General features: G+C 44.5%; 1 protein-coding gene across 1 annotated transcript in view; it reads right to left on the bottom strand.

Annotated features, from left to right (window-relative positions):
- Nucleotides 1-17451, bottom strand: part of LOC126198530 (heat shock protein 75 kDa, mitochondrial) — a 379324-nt gene that overhangs the window by 143697 nt on the left and 218176 nt on the right. The window contains exon 5 of the mRNA XM_049934925.1: nt 6716-6787. Within this exon, the coding sequence (XP_049790882.1) occupies nt 6716-6787 (72 nt within the window). The remainder of the gene's footprint in view (nt 1-6715; nt 6788-17451) is intronic.

The following is a 17451-nucleotide window of genomic DNA, read 5'->3' as shown; positions in this document are numbered from 1 at the left end:
TTTGACAGAGTTCTTCATAGATCTGTGTTCGAGAAAAGCAATGCCGAAGATTGGTACACCTTTCGCTACCTTTTGTTGTATTTTGAAAATGCAATGGTTTCCGCAATGCAAGGTTTCACTGTCAGTTAGACGTGGTTCGTGAAGAGCAAGGATGAGAATTTTTTGTTGGTCGATTTTTTTGTGAGCTTATTTAGTTTTCGTACTTGGATCAATGTACCGGTGTTTGGTTTTCAAATGCATGTTTTCTGCTTGTAGGGCAATTTACCAGAGATCTTCGTTATTCTCTGCCGTGCTAACCTGGCCTCCCCAGAATCCGAAATTCCAACAGCCGCCTGTCGACAGTTTGCACAGTTCATGTTTGCTTGTGTTTCATTGGTTTGGCCTTGGTGATTCTAGGACCGGACAGGACCGGAGGGTGTTGAAGCCTTTGGAAGCGAATATTTTCAGTCGAACTCATTGAGCTAACAGATGGTGACCAGAGTAGCGGTGGTTTTAACTCGGACGTGCGTGGATTTTGAGTTCAACGGATTCAGTAGTCGTTGAGGATTGTGTTAGTAATTGAAAATTCTCATCCACTCTACGCCAACTGAGGAATTTACTGGTTGATGCGTTGTTCAATACACAGTAGTTGTCACCCTCACCCCAAGTATTTCATTTCCACGGTACCACCCATATGGGGGAGGGTTTCCCCTATCGGCCCCACGGGATTATTATTATTATTATTATTATTATTATTATTATGTCATTATGTCATCAGCAAATCCGATATGGTGCATCTTCCCACCACTGAAATAGATGTGCATTGTTCGACTCAGTATTTTCATCACATAAATATGGGTTATAATTACGTTACATTGCTGCTAGTAGACATATTCCTCACTTTTTCTTGGGCAGTTGCTACCTGTTACTCCATCATAGGAATTTATGTGCGCAGCATTGTTGCAATACAGTCGTTCAAATTATCCGATTTCTGTAATTTCATTTCGATACCAGATCGTTCTAATCGGATTCAGCCAGTCAGGCCTAATGTGGATATCCGAATACGACTCTCATCATTTGATAGACTGGGTAAACCACATTCTTAATCGGACGGTTGAATCTAGATCACTTATTTATGACACGGCCTGAATTCTTAAACACTGTGAAAAATAATAATACAATGTGCTTATTACTAATATTTTATTTAAATATAAAAATATGAACGAACGAGATAACAGTTTATTTACAGGAACAGAGCCCCATCCATCGTAGCAGAGCAGTGCGAGATTGGTTTCAGGGCCAAGAGAGGATAAAGCTGTTGTCGATTGTTCCACGATCACCGAACATCAACCAGATAGAGAATATGTGGGCAGAGATAACAAGGTCATTGCCATGTGGACCTACAAATGCAAGCGACCTTTGGACGAAGATAGAAAACGTATGGTGGGAAGTAAACCATCACGCTCCACTGTCGACAACTTAATGAAAACAATGCCCCTACGCCTTCGAGAAATCGTACGTAATGATCGTGGGTGGGTTGGTTACTAAAAGTATACTCGTCCACAAAACCCATGTGGACAATTATCTGATAGTCGGTCAAGCTTTGCTTTGTCGCAGCTCTTTAGATACAAGTCCATTTACTTTCAGTCTCCTCCTTACAAGGTAATTGAAAATTCTCATCCACTCGACGCCAACTGAGGAATTGACTGGTGCATGTGTTGTTCAACACACAGTAGTTGTCACCTGCATATTACGTTACGTTAAGTAAGATGTATTAACTCCATAGTATCGTTAGCAGAAACAGTGCGCTCTTGTTGTCGAGGCTCGCGACAAGTGCAGCGATTAGCAGCGCCGAATGCCCCCGCGATTTGTTTATGTTGGCTGAGCGTGGATACTGCAGCAGACGCTTCTCCATAAACAGAAAGAAATCACCTTGGCTCTGACTGCAGTGAGCGGATATCACTGCCTGCGTGTTCTTATAGTAACTCTACTCACAGGTGCCATGGGGCAATTGCAACGGGTATCATGTCATTAGTCATCAGAATATTAACCAGTGATGAAATGTCCACTCTATTTGAATCCCAAGAAAATAGGAACCTTCTCACAAAGGAATGTGAGGTGATATCAAAATTTATCCAACATACAAAAATTAACTGCAGGGCTTTCATGTATGCAGTAGTAGCACACAAGGAAATATTATGTCTTGGAAGTGTATATTTCATTTCCTCTTCGCATATTAACGCCCTTGTTTTAGTATGAAGTGAGAAAAAAAACATGAAAAACTAAAGTTCCTGAGAAGCATACCAGTCATTTCCTCTTCTCATATCGTAACTTTTATTTTAGTATGAAGCAACAAAACAAACAGTTTAAGTTTGTGAAGCATAATACGACACAAGATTCTTATCGTAAGCGCAATCAGAAACGCAAAAAGCAGGGATCTGTCCATTCTTTTGTCCAACAGTCTGTCTCCTTTCATGCATTACTCGCGCTAGGAGATTCTTATTTAAGGACTTGTGGGCATCAAGTTCTTCAGCAGAACAAGCCTTATGTTATTGTGCTAATTACGGTATGGAAAAATGCAACAAAGACGATTTTCCCTAAAGCAGTGGGGATATTTGTAAATGTCTGTATTCAGCAATGACTGCCAGCTGCCACAACACTTCACAGAATCCATGCGGTAGGCAACACAACTGTGCGTGCACTTCAGACTTCATTCAGTAAGACATCAGGAGATGGATGGAAACGTCAAATTAACGTCGCTTTCAGAGTCGTATTCAATCCAGAATGAGGTGTTATTAAGGTAGTTGAGCGTTCTAGCAATTACACTTTTATAATTCCCATATGAGTATTCCGATAGCCAAAAGAACCCGTTAGTGTGAAACTATCGGGAACTGCATACCTCCTCATTCCTCACCTTATCAGTCCACCTAATTTTCAACATTCGTCTATAGCACCACATCTCAAATGCTTCGATTCTCTTCTGTTCCGGTTTTCCCACAGTCCATGTTTCACTACCATACAATGCTGTACTCCAGACGAACATCCTCAGAAATTTCTTCCTCAAATTAAGGCCGGTATTTGGTATTAGTAGACTTCTCTTGGCCAGAAATGCCTTTTTTGCCATATTGCCTATTACTGTTATTTAGGATTCTCTCCGTCCTAGGCGTAATGCAAATGGAACTTCAGAGGCGCTTTCCGCTATTCTTGACAAACATCAGCAACTTGTAATCACTGCGAATTACAACTGCGTGATGATATGGCTCAGGTTGTCAGTAGTTGTGGTGGTGTTATGCTGTCAACCTGCTTACAGTAACGTTAATGGTGGCACACATAATTTAGCGCTGACTACCTACTTAAGTAAAGATAGTGTTGTGGCGTCGTCGCTTCTCTTCATTTGGCCTCAGCTTGAGTAATCCGATTTAACGAACATAGTACTCCATTCGCGGGCTGCTAATGATACAGTATGACTACAGAGATCATCGTGCGGGTATTACATTAATTCTGCAATGAATTGCTTAACAAATATTACCCTCAGCTATGCAGCTGGAATGACTCCTTACATAGGTACTCTATGTTGCACTTGGTTAAGGGATCAGTTTGCTGCAATCCTGCTTCTACTGTTCGTAAATACTTGTATACTTCATAAATGGTTCAAATGGCTCTGAGCACTATGGGACTTAACTTCTGAGGACATCAGTCCACTAGAACTTAGAACTACTTACACCTAACTAACCTAATGACATCAAACACATCCATGCCCGAGACAGGATTTGAACCTGCGACCGTAGCGGTCGCGCTGTTCCAGACTAGCGCCTAGAACCGCTCGGCCACCCCGGGCGGCATACTTGCGTACTGACCATTCGTTATTTGACTAAATGTGAAATACAATCTGATTCGCATATATATGACATGGGTTAGCGCCGGCACAAAGCAATGCCTAAGGGTTGGATGCCGTTGAAGTCCCGTTACACTGATGGCAAGACAAATGTTCGCAAATCACCTCTATTGCCTCAAAAAACAATTGCATCTTAAATATTGAAGGACCGACGTCCACACTGTCACAGCGCGTTGAAATACAGCTAAGACGGCATATGAATATTTGTGACCGACTGGGCTACGAACCTGGACCTCCTGCTTACTAGACAGACATGCCGATCACTGCAATATATATATATATATATATATATATATATTAGAAGACTTTCAGCACCAGGTAGGCGGAGGTAAAGAGGGCAGGGGGTCGAAGATCCGAGGCCTGGCCTCAATTCCTCCCCCATACCTGTCACTGAGCAGCTGCATTATTCCTATGTATTCCATGTTTGCACCCATATATACCTTTAAATTGTGGAACAAAATTGAGGTAGTAATTAAGGTAAAATAAATTACAGATTGCCGCCTCCAATGGCGTGCGTTCCTTGTAGAACATATAACAGTGAAAAGGGTGACGGAAAAATACATAATGAACATTCATTCAGAAATATATTCACAATTTAAGTTATTATGCTCTTAACCAGAATCCGAGTTGGAGTGTCTCTTCAGTTGCAGCTAACCAGTGCGCACCTATTGCACTACTGTAAGAACCGAGATGCAGTATTTTGTATTTAAAAGTTTGTAAATTCGTTTTAAGAAATTATGAGACCATGCTGCTTAGGTCATAGGTCCCTAAGCTTACACACTGCTTAATCTAACTTAAACTAATTTACGCTATGGACATCACACACAACCATTCCGCCAGCCGGTGTGGCCAAGCGGCCTGTGGCGGAGTGGTTACCCGACAATAACATCCCTGTAATGGACTGGCCTGCACAGAGTCCTGACCTGAATTGTATAGAAAACGTTTGGGATGTTTTGGAACGCCGACTTCGTGCCAGACCTCACCGACCGACGTCGATGCCTCTCCTCAGTGCAGCAATCCGTGAAGAATGGGCTACCATTCCCCAAGAAACCTTCTGGCACCTGACTGGACGTATGCCTGCGAGAGTGGAAGCTGTCGTGAAGGCTAAGGGTGGGCCAACACCATATTGAATTCCACCATTGCCGATGGAGGGCGTCACGAACTTATAAGTCATTTCAGCCAGGTGTCCGGATAGTTTTGATCATATAGTGCATTTTCTTCAATATTGAGTTGGTCGAATGATCCTTAAATATTTTGCTGTGTTTCAAGTGGCACAAACAAGAATCGTACCGTACGCAACGTTAGGAATATTTTTACCTGTGATATATAGAAGGGAAAACAGCTACATATCTCGTTTGCCAACGGCATGGAGGGGAGTGAGAAACTACTTCGATTACGTCTTTTGTTTGTTGATGTTAAATGCATAAAACAAAGGAAACGTGATCTGCGTTCAACCAGTGGGACCTTACCGCATCCTGGTCTTGTGCCCTTTCCCACTTCTGTGCGAGCAGCAAATCCACACCCTACAACACATTAGTCACTCCGGAATCATCACGCTAATACCGTGTAAGACTGGCTCTGCATTAAATTCATTGAGGACGAGAGTCCTCAAGTTTCTTTAGATACGTGCTATCCAGCTGAGCCCGCTTACTGACGAGTACATCCTTTAGAGCTACCGAACCGACAGGCTACATTTCCCCCCATCCTCGTTTTCCAAGTGGTTCTGACATATACTTTCACGAAATTAAGACCGTGTAATTAAGGGGTCCAGTCGAGATGTAATAGTATGTCTAAGTTTCGTCAAACCACGGGCGTATACCTGTAGCGCTATCCAAACGGATGTTGCCAGCTTGGAAGACGAGAATTTCCACAATGTAGGCTATATATCAAGAAAATATAGAAGAAAAGTCAACACTTGGTCATAGAGAATGTTGAAATAAAGATCCTGGTTGATGTTCGCTGTAACCTTAATGGGCCCAAAACATGGTACAAAAAACATCCGCAATACATCACTGAACATTCCCCGGCTTGAAACACAGTGTCCGCATACTGCTTCAGTGTGTTATTGGTGCATTTGACACCTATCGTCATTTGGGAAGAGGAAAAATCGCGGCTCATTGGAACATTACCGTCTCGAGTCTGCTATCATCCAGTTTCTGTGTTGTATGGCACACTGAAGAGATGCAGCTAAATGTGCAGCTGTGAACAACGGTGTTTGGCGATGTGGTTATTGCAAGCATTTTCCATTGCGACGTTCGGCTGGAAACTGGTCGATCTGAAGCAGCATTCATTGAGAGCAGCGATTTTTGTCGGGTTTGAAACCCACTGTTATTTTCTGTACGAGACACTAGTATCTGACGTCTGTCGGTTAGGATAATTTAAGACCGATGTTCTCATGCCGCGCCAGATGTCTGTTCCTTGTAGGTACGTTGGAAAGTTCGCGTTGATAGGCTACACTAACAAATCGGGCAATTTCATTCAAGGTGTTTTCAGGGGCACGTCCAATCACCGTAGCTCCTTTTTGTCATTCTGTCACAGCCCCATGTCAACCCACCGTATTCTGGCGATTTCATATGCAAAGCTATCACATACACACGACACGTCACTTCACTTCTGTCTTATAACTTACGTCAGTGGTGGAGGGCCATATGATCTTCTGGTGCAAGTTCTACACCATCTGTAGCGCTACAATTCAAATTGTGTGCTCTTTTGGAATGGTGACCTCTTTTTTCTTTCGCATATTCTAATCTCATTTTTTCATACCGACACAATATGCTCTAGTACTAAATCCCCGCAAACTTCAGCAGCGCAGCTGCCTTTAACGGGAGCCGCTTAACTCACCTTGGATCCGGATCGCGCGATCGTTCCGAGGTTGGACACCAACTCTTCCTTCGTCATGCCGATGCCAGTGTCCTGCAACAAGAAACAAAATATTCATTGCTTTGGCGTACACATCGCTCTGTGTTCTGGTAATCTGGCGCAGTTATAGCTTCTCAGCTGTCACATCTATATTTTTTGTAGGCTATAGGAACTGTGTCGCATAATACACAGCTGTACCAGTTTTTACTCAGTCAATCGATTTCGGTCACAGTCTGACCTCCTAGGCGCATAAAACCGTATAGTTTACACTGGAAGATAGGAGTACAGTATCAGTTACAATTAATAAGAAAAAAGGGCATTACAATGTATTGTTTAATTATTGAAATTGTGGAATGCAAAGTGAAATACATCTTTCGTGGCTCAAGGATCGTCAGACCGTGACCGAAATCGACTGTCAGAATAAAAATAAGTTCACATGTGTATGACATGATGCCGTTCCTATCTGTCAGATCCATCTTTGTGTGCGTAATTCAGCAAGCAAATCAAATTAAGTCAGAACAGTGTCTTCTGATTTCAATTTGAGTCTAACTGCGTGTCAGTGCCTTTAGCCACCGCATTTGGCAATTAAATCCACTCTTCATTCCATTATCACGGCATTTCTTTCGCTTGACGACTTTACGAAAAAATTCGGTCCTCACAAACAATAACCGTTGTCGAAGGAAATGTAGGTATACAATGTCCGGAGGATGGCTGAAAAGGACATTTACTGACCGCTTGCGAGTGGCTCCGAGGATGTTTCTATATTAAACGAGCGTTCATTTAGGATTGGTTCGCACTAGATTATTTACCACAGTAATCGGCAGAGCATCAGTGTATGGAGGTGTTTAGCAGCTTTCAATCCGACAGTTTGAAATCGGTGTAGAAAGTCAGAAATAGTGACGGCTACGGAGGAAGTGGTACTAATTTGAGTTTGTGGCGAAGCTCAAATCTGTAACTCCCTAATCTCAATCAGGGTCACAAATTTCAGCGAAATGAACTTGCCATGATGTTCTATAATAATAGTGAAGAGAATAAGACTGACTCTAAATAAAGTAGACTGCACGTCTTCGCTGCACGTGGATAAGTTGAAACAATTATAGTTACGCTTTTCGACAAACAAAAATCACAATCGACCCAAAGAGAGCAATATTTGATCTGACTGGACGAAAAGGGCTCTGCCCACAAAGCGGCCGAGACAAAACCGCAAAGCTAAAACAGTGGATATATGGTGAAACGTGAAGTGGTTTACAAACAAAAAATTTGCCCACATCACTGGAGATGCAGTCACTGGCTGGAGAGAAGACTTCGCAGTACAATCGCTCAGTTATCTGCCAGTCATAAGCAATTTTATTTGATCTCACAGTGAAGCAGCACTTTTCTTCATCCCATTCAATGAAAAGTACTTCAACTGCCAATCAAGCAAACCTGTAACACCACCCCTGGCACCGACAACATTTGCCTTCAGAGGCATTACAGCGTTTTCAAAGAACGTAGCCTGCAAAATGTCTCTCTACAACATGGGAAAATAATCGTATTTATAGTGAAGCAGAGAAGAGTCTCGTCATGTCGAATCCTATAGGTCAACTTCGGTGAGCCCCTGTATCAGCAAATGCGTTGAAATGATTATTAAAAACACGACTGTAATGTGGGTTAAGCAAAATGCATCTTGGCTGCATTCATCCAGCGCGCTCTTCTTTGACATGATAGGTATGTATGATATTAAACAGCACATACACTGCTGATACTCAAATTTCTTTGCTGCCAGCTTTTGAACCATCGCAATATGTAGAAGATATGTGCCTGTACTTCTATGGCCAAGTCTCTCCAGGTTACGTACAGTAGACAACATCGAGATGTCGTATATCTTGAAGGATGGCTGATACATAAAAACCCCAGCAATATAATCTCTCAAATCACAACTGCCGATGAATATCCGCTAAAGTGTACAGCACCTTATTCCGCTGATTATGCTGTTAGACCAAACGATATAAGTTACCTCGTCCGCACGATGTTGGGACTAATGTACGGCTCGCAGCCTGCATGCAGATACCTGGTTTCCAGACTAGAACAAGCAACAAACTTTCTCGGTTCGTTGGCCCATTCTTTGTAGGGGCGCACATCCAGTCACAATGCGCAAAACGCATCGATCGTTGTCGAGATCTCTACTAGATTACAGTGGGATCTTTCACGACAGTATTAGCACTTTCCGAATTAAGAGAAATACACTACCGCTGCATTAGAACCTATGTAGGGACCTCTGCTCTTTGAAATATCTGTTCATATCAGATGCCACTTCCTGGCAGACAAAATTATGTTGCAGAAAATCCAAATTACGTAACTAGTCACTGTTTAAAAATTGGCTGTCACACAGGAGATTCTTCAACGCGTTTATCGTCTCTCTCTCGAAGCAGAAGCGAATGCGATTTAATAAAACCACATCCTAAATGACCCTGGTCACCGGACTAACCAACATTTCTAAATACATTTACCTTGTCTATACACTTGAAACAAAATCTGCCTGCTCCCGAAAAGAGAAACACTATTTATGAACGATATACTCACTGCAGATGTACAAATGCAGAGGACAGACGCGATTAAAACATTCACATGTGGTTCCGAAAATAAATTATCAACCATAAATGGATAGTATCTTCTTGCGTCCTAATGTCCAAGGAGAGCAGTCACACTCATTCTCTCGTTCCCCCCGTAATTCAGATCAAGCCAGTGCTCGGCTTTGCAACCCGTGAGGTCTACGTTGTGTTTCCACCTACAAATATTTTAGCCGGTCAGAGGACGCCACAACAGAGACCGGGGGGGGGGGGGGGGGAGCTTGACCGGGGGGGGGGGGAGCTTTGCCAACTGTTTTATAGTTGTTATGGTTTATTTTCACCTTTTTCTTTCTACATTACTGCAGCAAATGATTAAACTTCTTATTTTATAAATTTTAACAAGCAATTTTTTTTGTATGAATGGCAGACATTTTAAACATAATCTTAAATCCCCGAGTCGTTACATACTCTTCTAACGTCTTTTAACCTTTTGTCAAGATCTATGTATCTTTTTCTTCTTTTTTGAAGACGGGAGACGAGAGTCTTATTTAATTTCAAATATAGCTTTTAACGCTTTGTCCTTCTGTTTATTTATCAACAAGTATACATTTTAGTTTCCTATGTGAACCTACGAAGATATTCATGGTCCTGTGCCGCTAGCTACAAACATTCCAAATTTCAGTTAGCATACTAGGATCTTCCGTCCACTGGGCATTTCCTCCACCTTCCACGCTTCACCAAGACTGTTTGCTGGAGGACGTGTCACTGTAGGCACACAAGCTGCAAAACAATTATTTTTTTCTCGATCGATCCATGCAGTCCTCCCTTAACCCCACTTCTTGTATTTTCTTTTCCAAACATTCGATGAAGTGAAAGTTGCAATCGGAAAGGGGCGTTTCGGGGCAAACTGTTTTCATAACGTTAATTCTAGCCATTTAAGTGCCAAGCACTATGGTTTTTGGTGACCACCCAGGCATCGTGTTTTTCAATCCAGAAAAAAAATGTGTCATATGTATGTTGACTTTCGTCTGGGAACAAAGCAAATAAAACAGGAAATACTTTCGCCTCTTCTCCTGTGCTACCGATGTCAGCGTGTATGGTGTACAGTTGTTTGATTTGTTTCGAACAACTGTCAAATTACCTGTCCGTACGAACGGTTCCATTTTGACACGCGATTTTCTTAGTTTCTTCCCAGTCGAACACTAGGATTCTTCTGTCAGAAACAGACCAGAAGACAGTTTTCACGAAAATGTTACCTGCAGTTAATTTCAATATGTCTTCGCTCAGTTGAATCTGCAAACCAGTGCCAAGGTTCTGGGACGTCGCAATAACTTCCCCGTTTGCTTTACACAATGCAGTCCTGTAGTTTCCATATTTTGGCACATTTGCTACGAAATCTAAACCTTTATCTTTCAAATCTTGAAATAGCTCTTTAAAAATTTAGAAAATAGGCAGTATCTTTTCCTTGGGGAGTCTTTTCTAGCAGTTACGAATTCGTTTCTTAATCAGCACATCTGCTTCTTCACGTTGGCAATAATGCTGCACTTCAACTATGATTCTACAACAGCAATTTTTAGTCGGCCTCGGCACTTACTCCGTCCGGAATTCACGCAAAACCAGGTCGTATACTCATCATATTTTATGTGCACACGGTAAGGGTGATCATCCTTGATAATAAAAGGCTTACCTTTCGTTGTTATCATTATTTCAGTTACTCCCACTGTATAGAATACAAGTGGCTTAGTCCTATGAAACTATATGGAGACGAAGGCTGTCGGCGAGGACACTGCCTGACAGACGGTGACAACAGTTTCGCTGCTGGTGAACGGCTGGTGTAAATCAGAAGTGGGGGAGAGCACCTAAAAAAGGGTAGGAAACACCGAGGACGCAAGTCCAAGTAACCACGAAAACACTCCACACCGCTTGGACTAACCATCTCCTCGTATCTGTCTCGTTAACGACCAACTGTATAAACGTTGTTGACTGGAGATCGGTTTTGAATTCTCTCTGTCGTATAACACTAAACTTGGATCAAATTAACACAGTTCTGGGTCAATCTAAATTATCACGAGGAATGCTTGCGAACACCACTAAATCACAGATGGCTTCGTGTTGCAGAGAAGTAAAATAAGCGGAAGAAACTTCTCAACCTTAAAGAAACTTCTCCATAGTCGAAAAACGTCGAAATAGTCAGATATCCGTAAAGTAAATGAAAAGAAAGAACATAATTCTCAAAGTTGAACGCTTGTTGCGATCGAGATTGCCGTCTGCTGTATTTGTGCTGTCTTCGTTTTTATCGCGGCTATCAACTTTTTTACGCACTAGCTGCCAGAGGCGCTGTGTTTCAGCATCAACAATATACGTTTATTGTTTGACTTTACAGCACAACTTTCTTCGGTGACAACAACGTACATAGTTCCACATTATTGTTCTAAAGAGTCGTATCTACTCAATGGAAAGCTTCTCTTAAGCTACCTTTCCTAACAAGATAATCTCCTTCTGAGTTGTGCTAAATTAAGATTTTTCCACGGTGTGCGAGAATTATATTTCACGTACCAGTCTAGCTGAATATTATGACACGAAAAATGAAGCTGTTCAGACGGCCCATACCGAGCCTTTCCGAAACTGGTGACCCCGATATAATCGGCATGCGTAAACAGCACATAAAAGGCCCGACATAACCAACATGCGTAAGCAGCACAAAAAAGGCAAGGACTTTCATAAAACCAAGTTCTAAAAATGACAGGCGCACCGGCTGCGGCAATACCTTCAGTATCCACACGCAGTGTGGCTGCCGTCTTTCTAGCCACACTACTACTTTCTAGCCAGCCTACTACGATTCGAGCAAGTTGGGATAAACTTTCATTAGACTAGAGTATCTACAGATTCCACGAAGTTTGCCAAGGTGGTCAGCCAACTCGATCACTATTCCGCTGGAGACGTCGAGGACGTGATAATGTCGCCACCTGAGACCAACTTCCACGGGTAACTCATAAGAAGAATGCGTACACCAATTTTTGACACAGGAAGACATCTGCGACAGAAAAGCATCGCAGTACCTGAGGCATTCGAGAACCAAAGTCGACATCTGCATCGTACCAGACAACCTGCTACGTATCTAGTGGACTAGCCGCCAACCCCCGCAAGTCAAAGCTATTACAGCTTCGCAGACTGAGATGCCTTTAGACGCAGTCGGAGACCTAGGTGAAAAGATACAAGACGCCATGACAGGCACTCTCATCAGTACAGTAACAGCGCACTGCAACAGGGTATCGGCATCAGTGGTTACATGACCGGACTACGATTATCTTGCAGCCAAGGTCGACTGTTAACAAAACAAATCAGCGAACTGTTATCCCGTCGCAACTCTAGCAACGACAGGAGTCGCTACCACAATAGGTCACGTAGCCATTCTTAAACAAACTCTTCGACACCTCGTGAAAACAACTGTTCATTTACAGATATCAAAGAAGGCTTCGGAATCAGGCGCACAAGTGCACTTCATCTTGCGCCTACCCAAACGCCAGCGGCAGACGGGCTTAGCAAGTATCTAGTCACTTCCTGACCTGTCACGAGGGACAGTACAAAACATCAGATGGAAAGCCAAGGTTTTAAATTTCGCATTTAAGAAATTTTTTACGCAAGAAAATCGTCAAACATACAATCGTTTGACCACTGTGCAGACCCCTGTATTGAGGACATAGCAATAAACATCCCTGCTGTACAGAAACGAATGCAAACAAGTCACCAGGTTTGGATGGAACCCCAAACCAGTTTTGCAAAGAGTACAGTACACTTAGTGTCTTAGTGCAAAGAGTACACCCACACTTAGCTAGCGTCTATGGAGAACATCTCGCCCGGTGCGAAGTCTCAAGCGACTGGAGAAAAACGCACGCGACTCCCATATATGATGATAATGATGATGGTCCCATATATGATGATAATGATGATGGTCCCATACTCCGAGGAGCGTAGGGAACGATGCGGAAGACCCGCACCGCCGACCAGGCAAGGTCCTAGCGGAGGTGGTTTGCCATTTCCTTCCGCCGACCGTAATGGGGATGAATGATGAACACCCAGTCATCTCGATGCACGGGAAATCCTTGACCCCGCCGGGAATCGAACCAGGGACCCCGTGCGCGTGAAGCGAGAACGCTACCGCAAGACCACGAGCTGCGGACTCCCGTATATGAGGAGGGTAAAAGAATGGACCAGCAAAATTACACACGAATATCCTTAAAGTCGATTTGTTGCAGAATTATTGTATATATTCTCAGTTCGAATATATTACATATGAGACGGAAAAACTTCCGTCCACGAATCAGCACTGTTTCAGAAAGTATCGCTCGTGCGAAAATCATTTTGTCCTTTTCTCACATGATATCCTTCGAACTATGGATGAAGGGCAATAGGCAGATTCCATATTCCTAGACTTCCGAAAAGCATTTGACATGGTGCCCCACTGCAGACTTAACGAAGATACGAGCATACAGATTAGGTTCCCACATATGTTAGCGGCTGAAAGACTTCTTAATAGAATCCAGTGAGTTGTCCTTGACGGCGAGTGTTCGTCTTCTGAAACACGGGGACCTTTCAGAGTGCCCAAGCGAAACGTTACATTATTTTCTATATACATAAGTGATCTGTCAAACAGAGTGAGCAGCAATCTGCAGTTGTTTGCTGATGATGCTGTGGTGTACGTGAAGGTGTCGTCCTTGAGTGACTGTATGCACATGAAAGATGACTGGCTGGTTGGTTTAGAGGCGGGAGAAGGGAACAAACTACGAGATCATCGGTCCCTTGGAAGAGGACAAGGAAACAACAGAGACATGAAAGAAACAGTTAGAAGAGAGTAAAACAAGGAAGCAGATTACAGTGGCTGGCCGACCACGAAAATAAAAAGGGAAATCCAGCCTCCCTGCAACACATTAAAACTTCCACCCTAAAAGCATTAGGGTGGAGGACACAGATGGACAAAGCACATGCGCTAAAACTCAGATCGAATGATAAAACCCACCCTCACGAATGAAACGTAAAACCAAATCAGCCGATGAGGCGTTGTCTGCTAAAATCAATGATAACGAGTCCGGCAACCGAAGATGAAGTTGCAGGGCAGCCAAAGAAGGATAGAGCAGAAGAATATGGGCCCCTGTCAACCGGGCACCGCACCAACACTGAGATGGATCTTCATGGCGCAGGAGGTAGCCATGGGTGGCCCAGGCATGGTCAATGCGGAGCCGGCAGAGAACCACAGAGTCCCTACGAGAGATCATCATCGAGGATTCCACACATTCGTGGTCCCCTTAATGGCTTGCAGTTTGTTGTGCATACTGAGATTTTGCCATTTCATCTACCAAAGCTGAAAAACCTTGCGGCGTAATAATGAACGCAGGTCAGTTGCGGGAATGCCCATATCCAAAAGTGGTTTCCGTGTAGCCTGTTTGGCCAGCTTGTCAGCAAGTTCATTTCCTAGGATTCCGACGTGACCAGGGGTCCAGATGAACAGCACTGAACGACTGGACCGTTCCAGAGAGTAGATGGAATCCTGGAAGGGCGCTACCAAATGATGACGAGGGTAGCACTCGTCGATAGTTTTCAGGCTGCTCAAGGAGTCAGTACATAAAAGAAGATTCCCCAGGGCATCAAAAGAGATACTGAAGTGCACGAGAAATGGCCACCAGATCTTCAGTGAATACACTGCAGCCATTGGGAAAGGAATGCTGTTCAATATGGTCACCGTGAACGTATGCAAAGCCAACGCGACCATCAGCCATCGGGCCGGCCGTGGTGGCCATGCGGTTATAGGCGCTTCAGCCCGGAACCGCGCTGCTGCTACGGTCGCAGGTTCGAATCCTGCCTCGGGCATGGATGTGTGTCATGTCCTTAGGTTATTTAGGTTTAAGTAGTTCTAAGTTCTATGGGACTGATGACCTAAGATGTTAAGTCCCATAGTGCTCAGAGCCATTTGAAGCCATCAGCCATCGAGCCGTCGGTGTAAACCACTTCAGAGCCCCGGAAAATGCCAAGAATCGAAATTAAATGACAGCGGAGAGCCGCAGGGATAACGGAGTCCTTAGGGCCACATGAAAGGTCCAGACGAAGCTACGGTCGAGAAGTACACCTTGGAGGCGTACGTGAACGGACAGCAAGTAGAGACGGTAAAGGGAAGGACTCCAGTTCGGAGAGAAGGGACCACACACCAACCGCAATCGTTGGCCGGACCTGGGCCGCCGATGCGAGAGATGCAGTACCACGGGCGGGAAAAGGAGATGGTAATTCGGATGCTCAGGAGAACTACGAACGTGTGCATCGTAACTGGCAAGCAGTTGTGCACGTCTAATCTGCAATGGAGGGACCCCAGCATTCACCAACCAGTACACTGGTCACCGGACTCGTCCTAAAAGCTCCTGTTGCTAGTCGAACACCGCAGTGGTGCACAAACGAGTAAATGCAATGCTGAGGGCGCTGCCAAACCATAAAGCACACTCCAAACCATAAAGCACACTTCCATAGTCAATTCAGGATTGGACAAGGGCTCTGTAGAGCCGCAGCAGCTTAGAGCGATCTGCACCCCAATTGGTGTTGCCCAGGCAATGGAAGGCATTGAGGTGCTTCCAGCACTTCTGTTTAAGCTAAAGAAGATGAGGAAGCCAAGACAAACGAGTGTCGAAAACCAGTCCTAAGAATCGATATGTTTCCACTACAGTGAGTGGACTGTCATGACGATAAAATTCTGGATCCGGATAAACGGTACGACGCCGACGGAAGTGCATGACACACGACATTGCGGCTGAAAACTGGAACCTGTAGGCTACAGCCCATGACTGCACCTTCTGGATGGCTCCCTGTAGGCGACACTCAGCAACAACAGTACTGGAGCAGCAGTATGAAATGCAGAAGTCGTCTGCACACAGAGGTGAGACGGAGGGCCCAACAGCTGCTGCTAGACCGTTAATGGCCACTAAAAATAGACACACACCCAATACAAAGCCCTGTGGGACTCCATTCTCCTGGATATGGATGGAACTATGGGAGGCACCAACTTGGACACAGAAAGTATGGAGCGACAGGAATTTTTGGATAAAAATAGGGAGCGAGCTCTGGAGACCCCACTCATACAATGTGGCAAGGATATGATGTCGCCAGGTCGTGTCTATTCTTTACGTAAGTCAAAAATGACGGCAACCAGGTTTGGCGTCTGGAAAAGGCTGCTCAGATGGCAGACTCGAGGGACACAAGGTTATCAGTGGTAGAGCGACTGTGGTGGAAGCCACCCTGACATAGAGCCAGTACGCCACGTGACTCCACGACCCAACCCAACTGCCAACATACCATACGTTCCAGCAGCTTACAAAAAACATTGGTGAGGCTGATGGGCCGATAGCTATCCACATCAAGCGGGTTTTTACCGGGTTTGAGCAACGGAATGATGGTGCTCTCCCGCCAGAAGATGACGAGGAGATGTTGCCTGTAGTCAGGCGAGAGATATTTAATCATCTGGCTGTGGATCCCATCAGGCCCAGGAACTGTGTAGGGGCAATGTTCAAGGGCACTGAGGAGCTCCCACTCTGTAAATGGGGCGTTATGGGATTCACTGTGGCGTGTAGTGAATGAGAGGACGTTCTCTTCCAGCCGCCGTTTTAGTGTGCGAAAGGCTGGGAGGTAATTCTCCGACGCAGAGGCTCTAGCAAAGTGCTCGGCAATCGCGTCTGAGTCGGTAGATAACATATCATTTATGGCAACACCAGGAACACCTGTTGGGGTCTGGTGCCCTAAAAGACGCTTAATCTTTGCCCACACTTGGGAAGGTGACGTATGGCAACCAATGGTCGAGAAGTTACTCTCACAACATTCCTGCCTCTGTCGTTTGATAAGTTGGCGAACGTGGGCACGGAGCCGTTTAAAGGCTATGAGGTGTTCCAGAGAAGGGTGCCGCTTATGTAGCTGTAGAGCTCGCCGACGCTCCTTCATTCCTTCAGCGACTTCCGGCGACCACCAAAGGACTGACTCGTACCTCGGGCAACCTATAGAGCGAGAGATCGCGGTTTCTGCCGCAGAAATAATTGTTATAGTACCTGCTCAACCATCACATCGATGTTACCGTGTGGGGGAGATTCAACGGTGACAGCAGAGGTGAAAGTTCCCCAGTCCGCCTTGTCTGAAGCCCAT

This window comes from Schistocerca nitens, chromosome 8 (genome assembly GCF_023898315.1).
Source record: "Schistocerca nitens isolate TAMUIC-IGC-003100 chromosome 8, iqSchNite1.1, whole genome shotgun sequence".
NCBI classification, from domain to species: Eukaryota; Metazoa; Arthropoda; class Insecta; order Orthoptera; family Acrididae; genus Schistocerca; species Schistocerca nitens.
Note: the sequence above shows the minus strand (reverse complement) of the source record. Positions and strands in the feature narration are given on the sequence as shown.